This window comes from Myotis nattereri (assembly GCF_964212035.1).
Source record: "Myotis nattereri genome assembly, chromosome: 2".
NCBI lineage: Eukaryota > Metazoa > Chordata > Mammalia > Chiroptera > Vespertilionidae > Myotis > Myotis nattereri.
The window spans coordinates 23,773,930-23,795,240 of record NC_138076.1 but is presented as its reverse complement, the minus strand read 5'-3'; the positions used below and the strand labels follow the sequence as shown (position 1 = coordinate 23,795,240).

General features: G+C 47.7%; 1 protein-coding gene across 1 annotated transcript in view; it reads right to left on the bottom strand.

Annotated features, from left to right (window-relative positions):
• PLEKHA2 (pleckstrin homology domain containing A2) overlaps positions 1-21,311 on the bottom strand; it is a 57,424-nt gene that overhangs the window by 9,378 nt on the left and 26,735 nt on the right. Inside the window, exons 4-10 of the mRNA XM_081082918.1 lie at positions 16,368-16,416; positions 14,612-14,709; positions 8,735-8,875; positions 8,100-8,246; positions 7,776-7,844; positions 7,293-7,363; positions 3,038-3,101 (exon numbers count right to left, since the gene is read on the bottom strand). Coding sequence (XP_080939044.1) covers positions 3,038-3,101; positions 7,293-7,363; positions 7,776-7,844; positions 8,100-8,246; positions 8,735-8,875; positions 14,612-14,709; positions 16,368-16,416 — 639 coding nt within the window. The remainder of the gene's footprint in view (positions 1-3,037; positions 3,102-7,292; positions 7,364-7,775; positions 7,845-8,099; positions 8,247-8,734; positions 8,876-14,611; positions 14,710-16,367; positions 16,417-21,311) is intronic.

Here is a 21,311-nt window from a genome sequence, read left to right as displayed (position 1 = left end):
AGTTTAATAGTTGCTATTTTAAAATAAAATAATACATATCTTTAGTGATTTTTAATCTCTACTCTTCTCTAACTTCAGATTCCTCTTTGAGTTAGTTGTGATAAACAGATGTGTCCATTCACGCATTTATTTATTCAGGGTGATGTTAGCGTTCTTTTGCCCCAGAAACGTGGAAGCAGACGGCAAAGGGGGACGGAAGGGATGAGAAGCCACTGGTAAACATGCACACATTCATGCAGACGATGGAAAACCATTTGAACATTTTTTGTTGGTGGTGGTGGTAGTGCGGGGGGTGGGGGTGTTCATGTTCCCCAAAGCTCTGTCCTAACTCTTACCCGGCATAATGATTCACTTGACAAATACTAATTTAGTAGCACCAATGTGTCCGGCATTGTCTGTCTAAGGGCCTTCACAGCATGTCGCCTTGGATGTCCCAGAGACAAGGTAAACCACCTGTGCCAGGCTTGCCCGTTTCACAGTGATTGCTGCCACCAGCTGCCCTTGCTGCTCCTTTCTCCCTCCACCCCACACCCAACCAACAGTCAAGTCCTAGAAAAGACCCTTTCACAGCTTTTACATGTCCCACACTTGTCCATCCACCCTAAGTTCGGGCTTCCTTTTATCCCGCACCTACACTACAACAGCCTTCAAGCTGGCCTGCCTCCTATCTTCCCCCTTTCCTCGTCAGTCCTCTACACTGTTCTACACAGCCAGCCTGCTGTTCTAGGGACGAGGGTGGAGGGCTATCAGCTCTACTTTACAGATGAGAAAACAAGGCTCTGAAAGTGAGAGCACCTGCCCAAGTAATATTTTTAGAAGGCAGATCTGACTGGGTCACTCCCCTAGTTCAACCTCGAGGGGCCTCACCCTTAGCATAAAAGAGAAATTCTTTAACAGCTTGCAAGGTCAGGGGCCTGTGCGTCTGCCTTCCAGCCTCCTGTATGCTCTGTGCTCCTTTTATCTCCAGGTGTGTTTTTTGTTGTTGTTTTTCACACACGTTGTTCCCTCTGCCTGGGCCTTTCTTTCCTCAGCAGACTCAGATTTAGATATGTCTTCCCTCAGGAAACCTCCCCTGAAGCTGGAGGAGATGCCCTTTTTTGAGTCCCCATGGCAACCACTACTCAGTCTAATGGTAGCACTCAGCACACTTTTGTTTTGTTTATATTCTCCTATCCCCACCAGTAAGGGAGGTTCACACTAGTGATACATTTAGCTTCTTCTGGCATATTCTGCATTCCATGCTAGGATCACCTGACCTCCTAAATGCTTTTTTAAATTGTGCTATAAAGTTCTATTTCATGCATCTATAGCAGTATCATACAGAATAGTTTCACTGCCCTAAAAACTCCCTTGTGTTCATCCATCGAACACCCTCCCCAACCCCATCACACTGTGTTAATTGCTTGTGTACTTGACTCTCTTTCTCTCTGGTTCAGAATCTGTTCTATGCAAAACAGTATCCTCAGCATGAGGCAAAATGGCTGGCATTCTGAAGACTATTCTACAAATATCTCTTAAAAGCCAGACATGGAAATGCCTTTGTTGCATCTCCAGTTTAAAACTTTGTGCCTGAACAGCAATGGAACCAGCTCTAATACCCCCAGCACCACTTTCCATAGCTTCCCTGTGTCGTCTCTCCCGGGATGACAAGTGCTTGTCTGAATGAATGGCCCTAACTGGTTTGGCTCAGTGGATAGAGCGTCGGACTGTGGACTCAAGGGTCCCAGGTTTGATTCTGGTCAAGGGCACATGCCCAGGTTGTGGCTCGATCCCCAGTGGAGGGTGTGCTGGAGGCAGCCGATCAATGATTCTCTCTCATCATTGATGTTTCTATCTCTCTCTCCCTCTCGCTTCTTCTCTAAAATCAAATATATGTATATACTAGAGGCCCGGTGCACAAAATTCATACACTCGGTAGAGGGGGTCCCTCAGCCTGGCCTGCACCCTCTCGCAGTCCAGGAGCCCTTGGGGGATGTCCAACTGACAGCTTAGGCCCACTCCCCGGCAGTCAGACATCCTTAGCACTGCTGTGGAGGCGGGAGAGGCTCCTGCCACCACCCCTGCACTCGCCAGCCGTGAGCCCAGCTTCTGGCTGAGCGGTGCTACTCCTGTGGGAGTGCACTGAACACCAGGGAGCAGCTCCTGCATTGAGTGTTTGCCCCCTGGTGGTCAGTGCACGTCATAGTGTCCGGTCGTTCTGCTGTTCAGTCAACTTGTATATTACCCTTTTATCATATAGGATGGAATCCACAGACAGCTAAGGCTGCCAGCTCAGAGAGGGGACGACTGGAGCTGCTACCCAACACATGGGGGAGGGGTGACCCCTGTAGAAGGGAGTGACACTTGAAACATAGAGGAAAGGGTAGGGGAAGCCTTGAAAGCATTGGCTGAGCCCCCCAAAATCCCTCCCCCATTTAAACTGGCATGTGACATGGCAGTCTTAGCACTAGAAATGTATTATCACCATGCTGTATGAGTCACAGCACAGGCTGGGCTAAGGGCTTGTTTGGAAATCTGCCTTCCCAGCGCCTACAATTTTAGGAGTTGGGAGAACTCCAGCTGTGGGTGAAGGGGAGAAGCTCTGATAGCTTGAACGGCCAGAGCCCAAACAATGGCTTTCTCTGTGCAGCTGGGCTGTGCACCTGGCGCCTGCACAGGGGCCTCTGAGCTGTTGTCCTTCCGCACACAGGGATGACCACACGGGCGGAGCTTATAAATACCCTCCAAAGGAGAAGTGAAACCACTGACCGGTTCTCCTTTTCTCTGCTTAGCTGGCTCCCAGCAGCTGGGAGCAGCTGATCCTCACTCACGTTCCCCAGTGCAGTGGCTCAACCTGCTCTTATATTTCATGGTTGGGAAGCTTTTGGCAAACATCTTGTTTAGAATAAAATGGGACTCACACTGACTTTCAGGGGCTAAATTTACCAACTAGAAACTTCAAGCAAAATAAAAGAGAAAGCACAGGAAACGGTGAGGCGTCTGCGTACACCGTTCCCAGAAATGGAACATAAAAGTCTTCGTGGGGCGGGCTTTTTACCTGTACGTAGAAGGTCCTGGAGCTTGTGATGATTTCAAACAGGTTGTCCCGCATTAAGAGATCCCTAGACAGAGAAAAGGAAAGTTACCAGGCAGGCTGGCACACACATTGAGGACTTGATTTGTCCTGAGTCAAGGCACCAGTACCCTCTACCATAAAAAGGCCATTCCTCCCTCAGCCCCTGCCTCAAAAAACATTATAAGGCTTTCCCCTGGCTTCACTCCTTAGAGCAGGGTGGGGAACATCTGGCCCGTGGGCCATATAAGACCCATGAAATCATTTGGTCTGACCCTGCCAAGACATTAGGGGTGAATTAATTAAAAGTTTAAACAAATATAGCAAGCTACTTTTTAAGTTGATAATTCTGTATGGTACTCGAATGATGTTACAAATATCCAAATGGCCCCTGGCAGAAAAAAGGTTCCCCACCCCTGCCTTAGGGGGGTCTCAGGAGGTTTCAACATCCCCATGGGACCTCCCCACCACACACATGCACATCACCACTACCACCAGGTCTAACCAGATAAACCGACTGCTAATATCTACCACACCCTACACCACCTACAGTTGTGGGTTGGTTGATTTGCTTTAGTGGCTAAGATGTACAAAGTGCTCTGTGCAAAGCACTATTTAGAGTGCTTTTTTTTTAGAGTCAAGTAGATAAAAATTTTATTTTATATAGATACATAAATAGATCTATCTACTAGGATATAGATATAGATATAGATATAGATATAGATATAGATATAGATATAGATATAGATATATACAGGGTCTCTCCCAAATATGTATACACACTTTGAATAATTATAAAGTTAGTGTTTATTAATATACATTTCACTTTCAAAAGTAAGTGAATTATCAGCTGGTAGTGTATATAGTGAAACTTTATATCTCGAACTTAATTTGTTTTGGAAGGCTGTTCGAGAAACGAATTGTTTGAAAACCAAATTATTTTTTCTCCATTAGAAATAATGCAAATTGAATTAATCGGCTCCAGACCTCAAACAATTCTATTTTAATCTTTTTTATATACAAGTCTAATATACCGTTTAATTTATAAACACTTCTTTTCTTAAATTTATCACACCCCTACTAGCCTGAAATGAATTTTTCATACATCACAGCCTCAGAATTGCTATTACTGGTTAACTCCTTTTCATTTATCTAATCAACAACAGTTTTTCTACCTATTCAATCGCCTGTGATTATTGGTTTGTGAGCACTTTCACACCCTTAGCAACATTAGCACTCTTGATGGCCTCTTTATGTTTTAAAATTGTGCTAATTGTGGATTTCCCCAGCAACAAAAGCATTCTCTCCTTTGTTTGCTGCCTGAGAGACCTTTTTATCATGCTGCGGTGTCAGCATGAAAGGGTTGTCAGGTTGAACACTGAAGTTTTGGTCAACAACCAAGACATTTTTTCTGCGAACAACTTGATGAAAAACCGAATGTTTAAGATGGGAGATGTCTGAGAACCGAGGTTTGACTGTATACATTTGGGGGGGACACCCTATATACTAGTATAGAGAATAGACATATAACATTACATTAGTTTCAGGTGTACAACATAATGATTCGATATTTTTATATATTGTAAAATGATCACAGTTGGTCTTGTTAACATCCATCACTACACAGTTACAAATTATTTTTCATGTGATGAGAACTTTTAAGATCTACTTTCTTAGTAGCTTTCAAATATACAATACTGTATTGTTAACTATAGTCTCTACACTGTCCATTATATCCCCAGGATTTATTTGTTTTATAACTGGTGTTTGTACCTTTGGACCCTCTTCACCCATTTCACCCACCCAACTCCCCACCCCCACTTCTGGCAACCACCAATCTGTTCTTCGAGGAAACCCAGGCTCAGAGAGGTCACATGACTTGCCCATGGTACCAGAGTTAGTAAATGGCAGAGTCAGAATTTGAACACAGGTCTGACTCCAGAGTCTATGCTTTAATTACTCCATTGTTTGCCTCTCCTAAGGGTGCCAAATCTCTCATTTCCAAACCCCTCTTCCACCAGCTTCATTAAATTCCTGCTCTGTGCCTCATTCCACTGGGCTGAGTGGACTGGACACTAAAGAGGAGAAAAGGAAGGAGAGAATAGACGACTTTAAGATGCTTCAAACTGGGTGCCAGTTTGGGACGAGGGATCCCGACTTCTACAAAGAAGGCAAGAAGTAGCTGATACACACTCGGTGACAAACCTCAAACCAGGTGAAACGATTTACAATGTTAAATATGTGTGTATCCAGTCACAGTGGGGGATATATAAGGAGTGAAAGGCCTAATTCCCTCTCAATAAAAAAAAAAACATAAAAAAGCAAAACTACATAATCTGGTGCCAGTCTGTGTGCTGAACGCCAAGAGTTAGAATAATTCCAGGAAAGGACTGATCAGAGGCGGAGCTGGCTTCGTGAATGAGACCTGAAAGGCAATGGCAGGTGCTGGGCCAGAGACACGGGCCTCGGGCAGAGGAGTGTGAGACTAAAGGCCCACATGGGAGGGCAAGCGAGCCAGGGGTGAGGTGGGCCTGGGGCCAAATGCTGACTCCACTTTGGGAAAAGGTATTTTAGGAATATTTTTAAAACTTGCTGAGCCTCTGTACCCTAACTGCACAATAGAGATGAGAAGGCCTCCTTTATCAGGCTGGTCACCACAAAGATCAGCTACAGAGGCATCTGGTACCGTGCGCATCACAGAGAGGCCACCTGAAACACATTTCACTGTGATTAGCATCGCTTGCTGAGTGTCTCAGTAGAGGTGGCTCTGCGCTCTCTCGCTAAAACACTTCAACCTTTGAAACTACGCTTGCAAACAGAATGGCATCGTGGAATCAGCTACCAAGGAGGTAAACGCAAAGCAGGGAGGGAGGACTCTGCTTCTCAGGCTACATGTTGCCTTTCCGTGCAATTCAGCAAATGTTGGTTCAGGACCCAGATGCCCGAAAGCCCCTTGACTGGGTGGGGGCAGGATGTAGTCTCACAGGCCTGGGACCTGCAGAGGCTTGGGGACTTCTCCCCACCGTATCTCTAACCCCTTCATTCTTTTACTCAAAGTTCAGTCTGCGTGTGACAGTCAGAGATTTAAGCAAAGTACGAAGCACTCTTCGGACTGAGCCTTATCTGGGTTCTCTGAGCTCCCCAACATGCTCACGCGGTCACATGTCCAATCTGTACAGGCCCTCCAGGGTCAGGGACATCTCCAAGGCTCCGGTCATGCCGCCTTTCCCCGCCCACGCCTCTGGAGCCACTTCTGGAACTCCTGTCTCCAGCTACTTTCACGAACGATAAATCGCCACTGGGACTTCCCTGACCTGTGCTCTCAGCTCCACGTGCAGGACAGCGCGGCCCTCAGTCCTGCTTCCCTGGGTCACACAGCACTGTGTTCACGCTGAGCCTGCCTCGCCTTCGCTCGGAGCAGGCTGCCTGCTGCTCACAGCTTCCCTGGTGACGCCGTCTCTGCTCGCCCCGTTCACAGGATGGACCGGCCACCATGCAGTCCCCAAAGACTGCAGATTCAGGGCCAATGTGAGGACTTGGAGATGTCCAGACGCCCTTGGGTCTCTAAAGCTTAGTTCCAGGAGCATCTGTATTTGGTGCTGCATATGGGAGAGCCCTCACCCCGGGGCCCCAGGTCCACAAATCATCCTATGCACCATGACACTTGGAAGGTAACCATTTCCTAGTAGAAAGAGGAACACATTAAAAATGCCTCCTCTCCTGCCCAGTGGGGTGACAGAGTTGCCATATCACCCTGTGTGAAGGGGTATCAGGGACTTGTCAAAGGCGGGGGGGAGGGAGGAGAGAAAAGGCAAAAGAAATTCCGGGAGGAGGCACCGGCTTAAGAGCGAGCTGCCCAGAAGTGCTGCAAAGTGAGTGAGGATGGGCACAGGCCCCTCTGAGCCCTAGTTCTCCTGTGGGATGAGCATCTAATGACCTCCGAGAAGCATCTCAGCACCACTCTCTTCTTTGTTCCTACACGCTTTCTTTTTCTCCGTCAGAAAATTACTGCACAGGCTCATCTTCTCAGGAGTGAGAGTGAAGTTATGGGCAGAGGGTAAGCCAGCCCAGTGTGGCCTCACACCCACGTCAGCTAGGATGTGGTGACTCCCACCATGAGACCTCAGGCCTGAGCCCTTGTCTTGGAAGATGTGAACAGAGCCGCAGAAGGGCAGTAAGCGGAGGTTCCAGAGGGCATGTGAGGGTTCTGATCAGGAAAAAAATAAGCAGAGACAATTACCCGGATTTGACCAGACACTCATGGGTCTTGAGGACATCCTTGAGAAATATCGTGCGCAGTGGTTCTCGGTCCTGGGAGGGAGAAATGTAGAGATCGGTAAACGAGACCGTCCCCATAATGCCACAGCCCACACCAGCTAACTGACATGCCTCTCTCATTGGAGACGGTCGGCTAAAAGCAGGTTACAAGCAAGGCAAGGTCTCAAATGAATCAAGAGCGGCAAAAATCTACAAAGATGCCCTGTGGCTCTGACCACAGGACAGCTTGCTGCATAGAAGGAAGGAGGAAGTCCGGGTCATCGTAATAATGAGCACACAGGACGGATGGAGGCAAGACGGAGGCATCTCGGGAGTCTGTGCGTGTGCCCACATCTCTGTTTGCACACCCATGCACATGTGTGTGCGTGCGTGCACACACACACACGGGGTTACCAGGTTCCTCTTCCCTCCACGACCTCTCAGAAGGCCCAGAGCAACTACAAACCTGCTCACACTTGAAGTAGCAGATGCTGAAGTCATCAAGCGCAAAGAAGCGACGTTTCCAGCTCTTCCGCTGAAATGCAGAGTCAAGAGCAGACATTAGGAAGGGGTCCCAGCTTTTGCAGGGGGCTCTAACGCTAAGCTCCCAGGACGCGGCCCAGGGAAGCCCGGCTTCCATGGGGGCCAGGCCTCTGACTTGTGGGTGAATGTTTGGTCCCAAGCCTCTCGGGGTTTGGGCGGAGGCACAGAGGACTCTCCCCGCCTACACCCACACCCACCGACTCAAGGAGTCACCAGAACCCGCCCCAGCCCCGGCGCTGACACTCACCACATTCCCTTGCTTCACACAGTAGCCGCTCTTGATGAAGGGGTGGCCAGTGGGTACCCGGCAGCCCGTCGTGGGAATGTAACTCTGAGACCTTCGAAGGATGGCGTGGGACCCTGGCTCACCACCTTCCTGCCCGTCCCCACCATTCTACAAGGAAACAGTGTCGGGTTAGCACCTGCCCCTCCATCCTTAGGCAGCTCACCACCACCCCCAGCTCCCTCTGGCCAAGTCACCTCTGGCCTCTTTGCCCACGATGAGGGTCAAGAACTAAACAAGAAAATAAAGATTTCCTTGCTCCCATCAGGCACTGTACCAAGTGCCTTCGCGGAATATCGCTTAGGGAGGGTGGGCAGGCCCAGGAGAGAGGGAAGGCCAGAGAAAGCAAATCAGAGGAGCCAGGAAGCCTCGCGGGCCTTCCTCAGCCCCACGCCTCAGAGGGTTTACACGTGCTCGTCCCAAACCGTGCCAGCCACACAGCGCCAAGCTTCAGTGGCCTCAGTCTCTGCACTGCCGTTCCTTACATCCATGTGGCTCTGCCTCGCCCCATCCACCCTGTCCTCAGTATCGTCCTCTGTGCACACTGGCACACAGGGCATTCCACACCCCCAGGACCCCTGGCAGCCCAGGCCCAGCACCTGGTTGATGGGCGTGTGGACCACCACCCCTCCGATGATCTCTGTCTTGTAGGCCACCTGCGGCTTCTTCTCCAGGGCTGGAGGAGCTGCTAGGCTTTTGAGCACTTCCGTCGTCAGAGGCAGGTTCCCAACTTTGGGTACCTGGGAAGGATGAGGGCATGGCGGTCAACAGCGAACAGAGGCTTAGGAAAAGCAGGGAGTCAAAAGCAGGATGGAGAGGGGTGAGAAAAGCTAATGTACTAAATTATAGCAAGACACCCCTCTCCTCCCCAGGCGTTCCACTGATCCGGAGCTGAATATGAAGAACTCTGCCAGCAACTTCACACACACACACACACACACACACACACACACACACACACTTGCTCAACAAATGTACTGAGCACCTACTGTGAGTCAGCCCTTCCCTGGAGAGAGACTAAAGATAAAACAGCAAATTTAGACACAAGTCCTGCCCTCATGGCACGTATGTGCTAGTAGGGGAGACCGACAACAACTGCATAGCAAAATAACTACAAATCAGAATAACTACAAATCTTGGCAAGTGCCATGAAAAAAATACACAGGAGCTGAGCTAGACAGCAGCAGGGGAACTGCTAGAAATAGAGTGGTCAGCGGGGGTCTCCAGAGGAAGTGACATGTGTCACTAACTGACCCAGTGACCTTCAGCAAGTCACTGAATCTCTCTGGACCTACATGGTCCCCTGTGTGAAATGGGAAGCGAAATCACATTTATGTCGTAGAGTTGCTGTGGTTATCAAATGACAGTGCATATACACTTAAAAACTTTAGAAACACAAAGAACAGCACAAAAGTATTACAAATTATTTTAATTAACATTTCGCAAATGGTACTAACATGTACAAACTCGGCCCTTTCTGAAGCGTGAGCTATGTCTGTCCCTCGCCCTGGCTGATCAAGCAATCACAGCATGTTCATGGTTAGTTTGAGACCACAGGACACATATTGCAAACTGGCCCGAAGGCAGACGTTGCCCAAACTGTGTTTGGTTTGCCCTACACAGTACATGTTTCAATCTACATTTAAAACTTGGGATACTGCCCGGCCAGCATAGCTCAGTGGTTGAGCGTCGACCTATGAACCAGGAGGTCACGGTTCGATTCCTGGTCAGGGCATATGCCCTGGTTGTGGGCCCGACCCCCAGTGTGGGTGTGCAAGAGGCAGCCCATCAATGATTCTCTCTCATCATTAATGTTTCTCTCTCTCTCTCCCTCTCCCTTCCTCTCTGAAATCAATAAAAATATATTTAAATCATAAAAAAACAAACAGAAATTCTCATTAAAAAAAAAATTGGGATACTGCACATAAAAATCCAGATTTCCAGCCCCATCGCAGCTCACTCTTTAGAGGGGGAGTACATTCGTCCGTTTGCCCCTCTCCCTACCGTCCCCCCACACCAAAGCCACGTGGAACTTATCTACACTTACGCTGTTTTTCATCCTCCCTGCCCACTTCCTCCCTGTCACTTACAAAAGAGTTTGCAAACTCTGAAAAAATATATCATTTGTAAGAGACAAAGAGAGGCCCAGAATACTCAAGTCATTTGGCCAAAGCCATGACTAATAATTAACCAGAGAGCAGACCCTGACCCCCAGCTGGTGTGGTGTCCACAGCATCACAGAGCCTCTCATTCACGGGAGCTCAGCGCCCTGTGCGGCTCTGCCAGGAAAGGAACTGCAGGCCGGGTGAGAAAAGCTAACATCCTCTTCCTCTTCGTCCACAGCCTAGGGGAGTCAGAAAGACCCAAGACTCTACCAGTGGTTCTCAACCTTCCTAATGCCGCGGCCCTTTAATACAGTTCCTCATGTTGTGGTGACCCCCAACCATACAATTATTTTCGTGGCTACTTCATATCTGTAATGTTGCTACTGTTATGAGTCGTCATGTAAATGTCTGACATGCAGGATGCATTTTCATTGTTCGCGACCCACAGGTTGAGAACCGCTGCGACCCTTCAGGAGCTCTCAGCACAGGGGGACCAAGGGCCGCTCCATGTGGTGTCCTTTCACAGGAGGAAGACCACTGTGATTACGCTGGGGCCCCAGAAAGACGAGAACCCTCTTTCGTGCCTGCAAACTCCGCTTACTTAGGCCAGGGTGACCTCTGCCTGCCACCTCGCCAGACTGGGCCACAAACCCACCCTGTCGTTTAGCCTTCCCACTGCTTTGGGCCAACATTCAATGCCAAGCAATGAGCTAAACTCTTTCTGCATTCTCCCTAATCTCAAGCAATCCTATCTAGTAGGCATTAGTGTCATTATTTCCTCGGTTGTATAGATGAGGTAAACAAAAGCTCATTAAGATGAAGTAATTTGCTCGAGGACTACCTGACTCCCCAGCGCTAAATACACCTACCTACCTATTTACCTACCTACCACCCTTTCTAATTTTCTCCAGAGTTTTGCTATTGTGCGATAAAATTCCTTAGGAATGCTGAGAATTGCTGGGGTGTTTAGTGATATAATCACCATAGAACAGCAGAAATTCTCCCCAAATGACCCATATGAATTCCTGAAACGCAGCAAAGAAACAGGGATATAGGCTTTGAGCTCACAGTGGCCAGGAAAAGCCTCATAGAAGCTCGGCCGTTGTGTTGCCTCTCAGAATCTTGTCATCCACCCAGAGAACGGCTGGTAGTCAGTGCACATGCCCCTGCAGCGTGTGCTGCTTCTGACCACCCTTTCCAAAACCGTTACTTTCCTGAAGATTTTGACTCAGTCTGTGAAGGACAAACTCAACAAAAACTACGCTGCAAGCTTGAAAACAAGGTCATCCTTTTGGTCTGTCCATGGCCCAGCGGCCAATTTATTATTTTTTTAAAAATATATTTTATTGATTGTTTTACAGAGAGGAAGGGAGAGGGATAGAGAGTTAGAAACATCGATGAGAGAGAAACATCGGTCAGCTGCCTCCTGCACACTCCCCACTGGGTATGTGCCCGTAGCCAAGGTACATGCCCTTGACCGGAATCGAACCTGGGACCCTTGAGTCCGCAGGCCAATGCTCTATCCATTGAGCCAAACCGGTCAGGGCCCCAGCGGCCAATTTAAAGGTGTGCCCTCTACCATCCACCTGCGGTGTGTTCTCTGAGGCTGCAGATCCACATGGCTCTCATGCGCACTGTGTCATGAGACTTGCAAGGACTCATCTTTCTTCTCACCAGGCTCAGCTAGGCTGCTGGGAGGGACAATCCAATGGGGTGTGGGGGTGGGGGACTGTGCTTCACTTCGTACAGATGAGGTAAACAAAAGCTCGTTAAAATGAAGTAATTTGCCGGAGGACTGCCTGACTTGCACAGCTCAATTTTCAACCCTTGATAGAAATGTAGCGAGTTCAATAACGTCCCTCATAACCTCAGAATGCGACCTTATTTGGAAATAGGGTCTCTGCACGTGGAATTATATTAAGATGAGGTCATATGGTTCAGGGTGGGCCCTAACTTCTATGACTGATGTTCTTATAAGAACAGCGGAGGTGACACAGACACACAGCCATACAATGATAAAGGCAGAAACAGAATGACGCAGCTACAAGGCCGGGGACACCAAGGGCTGCCGGGAGCCACCAGATGCTGGAAGAGGCAAGGACTCTCCCCTAGAGCCTTCAGAGGGAGCACAGCCCTGCTAACACCTTGACTTTGGACTTCCAGCCTCCAGAACTGGGAGAGAATACATTTCGGTTGTTGTAAGCCACTCAGTTTGTTACAGTGGCCGCAGAAAAAAATAGCAAAATGCTAATACTCTGAGAGAGCCCAATTCTTTAAATACCACCTGGTGACTGTTTTCTTCAATCATAAGGACTTAATGGCCTTAGCCTAATATGAACAATGACCTGTGGGCAGAAGCACTGGATCTATCCTGGCTCCAGAACCTTAGGCAACCCTCTTTGATCTCTAGGCATTTCCATTCCCTCCTTTATAAGTGGGATAATAACACTTGCCCTTCCTACTTAAGGTTTTTACAAGGCAAGAATGAAACCATGTAGGTAAAAGTGGTGAGTAACCTAACCTATTTTAACACTGCTGCTCATTTTTAATATTTTTATAAACTTCTAGGTCCTGGGAGCCAGAGGGCCCTGGGGTTTGAATCCCAGTTTTACCACTTACTAACTTCTAGACTTTGGGTAAGAGCCTGATTTCCATTTTCCTTATAGAAAAAAATGACAGTAAAACCACCTCTTTCACAAGAGTGACGTGAGGGGTGAACATATGGCACGTGTGAAGGTTTAGCTCAATACACTTTCTTCTCTGCATTCCCCCAAGTGCCTGATGCCTCACTTTGCACGTAAGGTGCCTTAAAATAAATATGTATGTCACTCATAAGGTGCCCCAGCCCCACATCTACCCCTCATCCTAACCTCCCTAAGGAAGGACACACAATAGAAGATGATGCAGAAGTGGAGAAAGGAGTAAACACTTCCAGAACATGAAAAGATTAGGAGGACGTAGAGTACCCGTCCTCTTCCTTCTTTCCCACATGATCTTTGGAGGAAGAGTGAAGAGATGTAATAATGGAACAAGGAAAGTGAGGGGGTCCTGGAGACTGTGGAGACCCCGAAGAAGGACCGACATGGACTTCCAGCCTCTGGGCGCCACCTTGCTCTTCCCACTCCCGGGACCTGTAACTCCTGCTCCATGAGACCAGAAAAGAGCAGAGGTCCAAGCTGCTTAGAGCCACTCTGTGCTCCAGGCACGAAAGAGAGCGGGGGAGGTTCTCTGCTGCCTCACACTGGGTAGCCCTGTTCCCCCGGCGGGAACAGAGGAGGAGACCCAGGAGGGCAGGCTGAACGAGGATAAAGCACTAGACAGTGAAAGAAACCCAAACTGTGGGAGACGCGGAAGGTGAAGACCCCAGCATGAGTGAAGAACACCTTTACCTAACAGCACTCAAGAGCCACGTACACAGCACACGGGGGAGCAGACACATGGGTTAGCAGCAATCCCCTCCCTTTTGCTCTCTTTGCACGGGTTTACCAACGTCCATCAGAATAGCAAACTTAACAAGCAAAACTGCTTCAGTGACTGAACTGTGTACTCTGGGGGCCCAACATCACAAGTGCTGGACAGGTGTAGGTTTCTTCTGTTAACTTATTCACGGGAGCCCTGATGAATCTGGGGAAAGATCTGCCCCAGCACATAATGGTTATTATTGGGAGTCACTGGAATGCAAGCATTTCCGACTGTAGGATACAGAAAATCAAACTTTTCAGCATACAAGCCATGTTTATTATGCCACAAGTCTGTCTAGATTGGTTAAAGGTCTAGTTTTTCCCCCCAAACATACAGTTTTCCATCTCCTCCTTCCAACCCTGCTCCCTTTCTTTTTCTAAAGGAGAAGAAAGGAGTTCTTTATTCATCAAGTCAAGTACTGGTTGGCCAGTCAGTGCCCGAGTTCAGTGATGTTTTTAAACTAAATGCTTTGGCAGGATGGATTGGTGGATGGCCTGTCGGGATTCCCCCAGGCCACCTCTTAAAGTAAGAAGTGTATTCCCTCAAGTCAGGACAAAGTTCCGACTTCCCTCCTCATATGCTTTCCCCTTCCCTCTATTTCTCACGGTCAGCAATACATTTTCCAATTCCCACCACCTTCTGAATCAGCATTACCCAAAACACAACTGATCAGGAGCCCTTCCAGGAAGCACACAGCAGATGCTCCATCAACTTCCCCTTGAACTTGATTCAAACCCAGACTCTGTGCAACTCGTGGTCAGCCAAGGTGTAAGAAGAGGTAGGGGAACTGGGACTAGAACGAGCTTCTGGGAAAGCCCCTGCTGCCACTGGAACTGTTCCCCACCCAAACAGGCCACGTGCCGGGAAGAGGCAGGGACCCCTGCAGAAAGGAGAAGCAATTGTACGTACAGTGATTTTGCTGGCTTGGTTCAGAGCTTCAACCCAGTCCTTCAGATCTTTCTGGTCATTGGCTTGAAGAAAATACCTCTGAGAGAGGGCATTGATGACTGCAGAAGTCGTGGGGAAGAAGGGAGGAAAAATCCAGGTCAGAACACATGCAACACAAAGACTCCACAAAACGAACATGCTCGAAGCAGCAGGGTGGAGGATCCCCACAAAACAGAGGAAGGCTTTCCCCATGTGGGAAGGCACCTGCATGAATATCTGGGAAACAGCAGGTTGCAATGCTCTCTCTTTAAAAAGTGTGGATTATCACCCAGCCAGTGTGGCCCAGTGGTTGAGCACCAACCCATGAACCAGGAGGTCGTGGTTTCCTTCCCGGTCAGGGCACATGCCTGGGTTGCAGGCTTAGTCCCCAGTAGGGGGTGTGCAGGAGGCAGCTGATTGATGGTTCTATCTCATCAGTGATGTTTCTATCTCTCTCACCCCCCCTTCCCTCTCTCTAAATCACTGAAAACTTTTTTTTAAGTGTGGATCCCTCCCCTGGCCACAAGAATGACACCTGACATTAACAACAACCTTAACATGCTGTTGTGCAGTGATGCGGCTGCTAGTCTGCCATCAAGACACACGCTTGAACTGCTCTTTAGAGGTGCCAAAAGATTTACATTCATGATGATACATTTATAATTTTGGCCACAGAGCCCCTGTTTCCACTGGCACAACTTGCCTGGGTTAGGACTATTGTCTGTGGTTGGAAAAGGGAATAAAGCTTGCCTGAAATCAAATCATCAAATCTGTGACCTTGACCTCATTTTCAACCTGCTCTTTCCTGTGAGCCCTCCATTTGGGTCAACAATTTACTTCTGGGTTCATAATTTTTTTAAATAGATCTACTGTGAACACAACATCGAAGAGAGTCATTTTCAAGCTTAGTCATGATATTGAAAAATACTGGAAGAATGAGCACACCAAAGAAGCTTGAACCACCTTTAGTTGGGAGAGAGGACAACTCAAGGGACCACTTTATTCTCCTAGCATTAAAAAGCCTGAACTATTTAAGAGGTGAGAATTATGGGACACAGAATTCATTAGCTCATTCATTCATTCAGCACCTACTGTGAGCCAAAACCACTCAAAATGCTGAGGATACAGCAATGACAAAGCAAAGGAATAACCCTCCTTCATGAGCTTACGTTCAGAATCACGCTAGGTATCTGACAGAATATCTGCTAGCTCAGAAACCATCTGTTAGCATTTTGCTTGTAGCACTTAGTACAGTACTGAGAACATAGTGTGCGCCAAATAAATACTGATGATTCAATGACTTGAGGCATCAATGGGCTGGCTCTGCTTCTTGTGTCACCCCAACACTGTGACTCTTTGGGCAATACTGAGTGAGACCCTCAACAGAATACTCCTTCTTTTCTATTATCCTCCCAACTTTCCGAAGTCTCCACCTTTCCTGGGCACACCACTACTGTGCTCTGAACTGAGGGTTCCTAGAAACTTCTAGTAGATACCTGGCACCCTGCCCTGCGGAGCCAGGAAAACTTGCAGTGCCACTGACCATTTGTTTTAGGTGACTGGTAACTTTGTGGTGAGACGCAGGAAAGCAGTATACTTGAGAGCCAGGAAACACTGCTGTGACCGAAGTCACTCACACACACCGGGTGTAAGTCAAAGCGATCACCAGACCATTTCCATGCCAAAGAGGAAGCTGCTACAGGAGTGTTCAAAACCCATCTTCTGGCTCAGTACTTACCAAAGCAAAATGGAGTCTTTGGTTTCTGCTTTGGGGTGGCTATGCTCACCTGCATCAAATAAAAAAATAAAAGAAACATAACTATGTTTCCAATAATGTTTATAAAGCATTTTCCCCAATTTTCTGCTAAAACTTTTCTTACCAAAAAAAAAAAAAAATGTGCATATAAATTCGTGAACACTTTAAAAATAATAATTACGTGGAAACCCTGTACTCACCATCCAGATTAAGAAATAGGACATTATCGGCCCCAGTTCTCAGAAGTCCTTTGTGTGCCTCTCCCTGATAGAGTTCCATTCCCACCCCTCAGAGATAACCACTATCTTGATGTCTGTGTTAATCTTTATCTTTGCAAAAACACTTTTAATAGCCATTGACTCCTGACAAAATTCTCTTTGGACCACAAAACCTATACTGGCCCCACTCACACTAGCAAGATTCTACTCCGCTCTCAACCACCAGGCCCCCTGCCTAAACAGTGCTCCAAACTGAAGGTGGTATTGCCACAAATACATGGATTTCAATTAGAGCTCCCAGAAAGATGAGGCAGCTGGTCACGCACCGCATTTGGACACACTGATAGATTTCCTCTCTCTCTACCCCAACTGCTTAACCATGAAAGCACACACTTCTACATATCCCAAGAGAGGTCAATGGAATCAAAGAGCATAGCTATGTATTTAAGAAAAGGGCATAAGAAAGAAATATTTCTGTACCTCCTGTTGTTTGATTTCATCTTGTGTTTTCAATCCTACCCCTGGCATGTACGTTCCTGCGCTTGTGTCTATGGGAGCCCACCTCACTGAGTTTCAAATACACTGAACGAATAAAGGAAAGCAGCTCATATCCCATCCAATGCCCACAAAGATTAGGTGACTACCCTTGATGGAGGGGAGACCTCCCTGAAGCAGGCCTCCACCACTGAACCCGGGGGCCAGCCACCTTCCCCCGGGGTCTATTTCCATGTTGTCATAATCCTCCTGTGGACACCATTGCTTCATCTCCTTTCCAGCCAAGGACATTCTCCTACTTGTTTGCACAGAGGGGCTCCAGGAGTGGTTCTTGCTTTAACAGAAGGCATGAAGCCAGAAGCCAAAGAAAAATCTCAAGTCAAAATTAAAATCTCACAGTTGCTAAGGGTCAGATAATGACTGACCCACCCCTCAGTCTGGATTCTCGCTGTTGGCTCAAGTTCTTTCTATAAATCTGTCCAGATTCCTTAACAACTAAAATTAATCCTGCCCCAAATACTTAATATGGGAACTGAAGTAGCGGCCTATCAAAGGAAAGACAGGCAGTACAGCCTGAGCTCTGGTGCCAGAGGACCACAGCTCAAATCCCAGGTGTCCCAGTGGTATGACCCCCATATTTCCTGTTCCATCAAATAGGTATAATAATATCACATTCTCACAGGCTATTGTGAGGATTAAATGTGATAGTGCAGGTGAAGCACTTACCTCACCCCGTCATATAGAAGCTGCTCGATAAAGGAGACACCATTGCTTTTGATACCTCATTTCCTTAAAAATCCCATTCTACATTATCAATACACCCAGTGCCATGATTGGCACTTTAGCAAAATGCAGAGGGCCTACAAAAATGTATGAGACCTGGAAAAAAATGCCTGGCCTCCAACATACAAAATGAATATGTCATACTCAACATCAATAAATATTCTATTAAATGTCCATATAACACCACATCAACCTCAGTGACAACTATTTAACTAAATGTCTACAAGATGTTACATTAAGTCCACTTCATTAATGTTTCATTTAAACATCCACAAACATTTCATTGTATTCAAAATACTTAGTTCCGATTTTCTTAGTTCACAGGAATACTTGGGTGCGTAAGATGATTGCCAAGAAATCAGAGCCAATCAAAAATTAAATGAGTTACTCATAGCCAAATCATTCCAAAAGTAAGATGGTTAAAATCCTTTCAAATATTTTACAGCCCAACAATTATATTTAATGAGAAATATAAATGTGTTCTGATATGTGTACCATGATGTGAAGTGGAGGCCATAGGACCTAAGAAAGTCTTTAAATAGACCTGAAAAACATGAAGATTTAAGCAAAGGTGAACCCTGAGTTCAGACACCGACTACTCAAATTCAGGCATGCCTTCCCCACTCCCAGGAACCGTGCACTGGGGCTCCGGACGTCATAGTCCCGGCCTCCATGCCATTTTGTGTTCCTGGGTCTGAGACTCCAGAATTCACTCTGAACCACAGGGTGTGCCTTTATCCTGCTTGTGCCTGATGCTCTGATCTGTCAGTGACTCATGTTCTTGCTCTGTCCCTCAGCATCTGTGTTCCTGCGGGTCCTCATGCCCATGAATGCCTGGGTGTCCTGCCCGTGGTTCCTGTGTAACCCTGACCACTGTAGCACTGCCTTGGCTATCCCGGCCGGAAGAACCCATCTATCTCAGGCATCCCTTCTACTTTCAGCTCTGGCATGGCAAGAGTCTCCAGCTTATGCAGAGACTCTCGCTCCCAGAAACTGCCATTGGTGACTGACTAGAAAGAGCACTCCTGGTGGACACTTCTCACCCTGGCTGAATGACAAACAGTCCGCTTTGACCACAATTTATTACCAACCTATACTGGGAAAATGCTGCCCATGTGCTCATTATGGGAACTGATGCTTTCATTTGTTTGTTTTTATATGTTTTCCAGTTTTCAGTCAGGGGTATGCATGATTATACGCATGCACATCTATAATTTGCGTCATGCCTCATGGCTTACCACAGGGTTATTTGGTAAAGCAGCTCCTTGCTGCATTAACAAGGCGTCAGTTCTAGTTCTGCCCGGATGGGCTGTTAAGCCAGGGTAAGAACCTCAATGCCTCTGATCAGCTTCCTGATTAGCAAAACCGGAGTGAAATTAGTGGTCCCCTTCTTATGGTCACAGGATGGCCAAAAGAGGAAAATGAAAGTATATCTACCTGTGCTGTGCCCCTCAGAGAAGAAGGGCCAAGATGGGAGGGTCTCATTTACTATGGACAGGACTCCCCCTGACATTCTGGTGACTGTGGAAGCAGAATCCTTGGTCCCTAGAAAGTATATCTCCTTTCCCCACACCCCCAGATGCTGGTGATCAGGCCGGGCTGTGCAGCATTCCTCAGACATAGTGAAGGAGCTGAAGATCCTGGAGAAGTGTGGTTGGCAGGCTGACTAGAGAAGGCAGCCAAGTGCAACCATCTGCATGGCCCAAATGGCCTCAATTGAGTACCTGCACAACTGAGGTTGACTGGTGGGATCCTGGGTTATGCAAGCATGAGAGGAGGTCAGGGATATGCGGGGGGCATGAGCACAGGTCACCCGGAGAGTGACGCAGATGAGGCTGCTCCACGGTGACACAGACTCTCAGGAACTTGTTCTTATCAGATTAAACACAGACCACAGGAGCAGCCAGCTCATCAGTGGCAGCACTCTGCTACCCAGCCCCACCCTGCCTGTCCTTGGCCGGAAGTGGAGCTGGGGCCCCTCGGTCACAGCAGCAGCTGCAGAACAAGGTCTTGGAGCTCCGGGGAAGCTCTGCCCCAGGGCCCAGGGTTACCTTGCTCTACGAGGTGGCTCCAGGAGCAGGGGAAGGGAAGCAGCAGCCACCTACACAGAATGATTGGAGGGGCTCTGAACCAGCCAGGGGCTCAATGAGCCCTGAAAGTACAGGCAAAATTGTGGTGTGTACACCCATACATACTTTACCTGGAAAATGAGTCCACACTTTTCACATCAGACTCTCCAAAGGATCCGTGACCCACCCGAAAGTTAGAAATGAGGACCCCATGAAGAAAGATTCATATGATGTTAAGGGACATAAACTTTCTCTATGCTGAGATGGATTCCCCAGGGTTAAATGAGGAACCAAATTTTATAAATAATAAGTGTCCAGTGGCCATCTGCTGACAGGGGCTTCTCATGTAGTCTTCATACAGGGAAGAACCCCAGACTGAGCTCTTGGCTTCCTGCTCTATGCCCTGCTTATTTAAGCTATCTGAGGCAAATATTATAAAAGAGTTCCTGGTTTTGTCTTTGGACCAACAGACTGAGACCTGCCCCATCCAATCCAAACTATACACTATATCCTCATTTGCATTTAAACTGACCAATCATAACTGCTCCATAACAACCAATCAGGACACTACCTAACGCCTAGGAATTGGGACTGCATGGTTTGTACCAATCAGAAACATGATTTGGATACCTCATTCACATAAAACAGATCTAATTGGGAACCTGGTGGGGAACTTTCTCTATCCAAGATGGCACACTTAGTTTCTGCCAGAAGCTGCACCTCCCCAGCTTGCAAACCATTTACCTGAATGAAGTCTCTCCATTTTCTAATATCCTTTTTGGGAATTTTTGTTGACAGGAACCACTATTCTGGAAAGACCTTCCTTATAGTTACTGAGGGCAAGGCCCTGACAAAGCAGGACACAAGCTGGGGCCAGGGCAGTGGGGCTGGCTGTGTAGAAGGGCCAAAGGCCAGCATCGATTATTTTCTTGTTTGCCCAAGAACTGGTTCTGCTGCCACTGATGCCCTGGATGACATCAAGTCATCTCTGTTGGCCTCTCTGAAGGACCCCATTTTCCCAACACTGGCCCTCACGAAAGAGATACTGAAGAGCACCCCTGAACAGCAGCCACACATACACCACAAGACAGGCTGACACTGTGGTTAAACCCTCCACTCTGACCCTAGCGGGTTTTGCTCAGTGGATAGAGCGTCAGCCTGTGGACTGAAGGGTTCCAGGTTCGATACCAGTCAAGGGCACATGCCCAGGTTGCAGGCTCCATCCCCAGTAGAGGGTGTGCAAGAGGCAGCCGATCAATAATTCTCTCTCATCATTGATGTTTCTGTCTCCCTCTCCCTTCCTCTCTGAAATCAATAAAAATATATTAAAACAAAAACAAAAAACCCTCCACTCTGGGAGG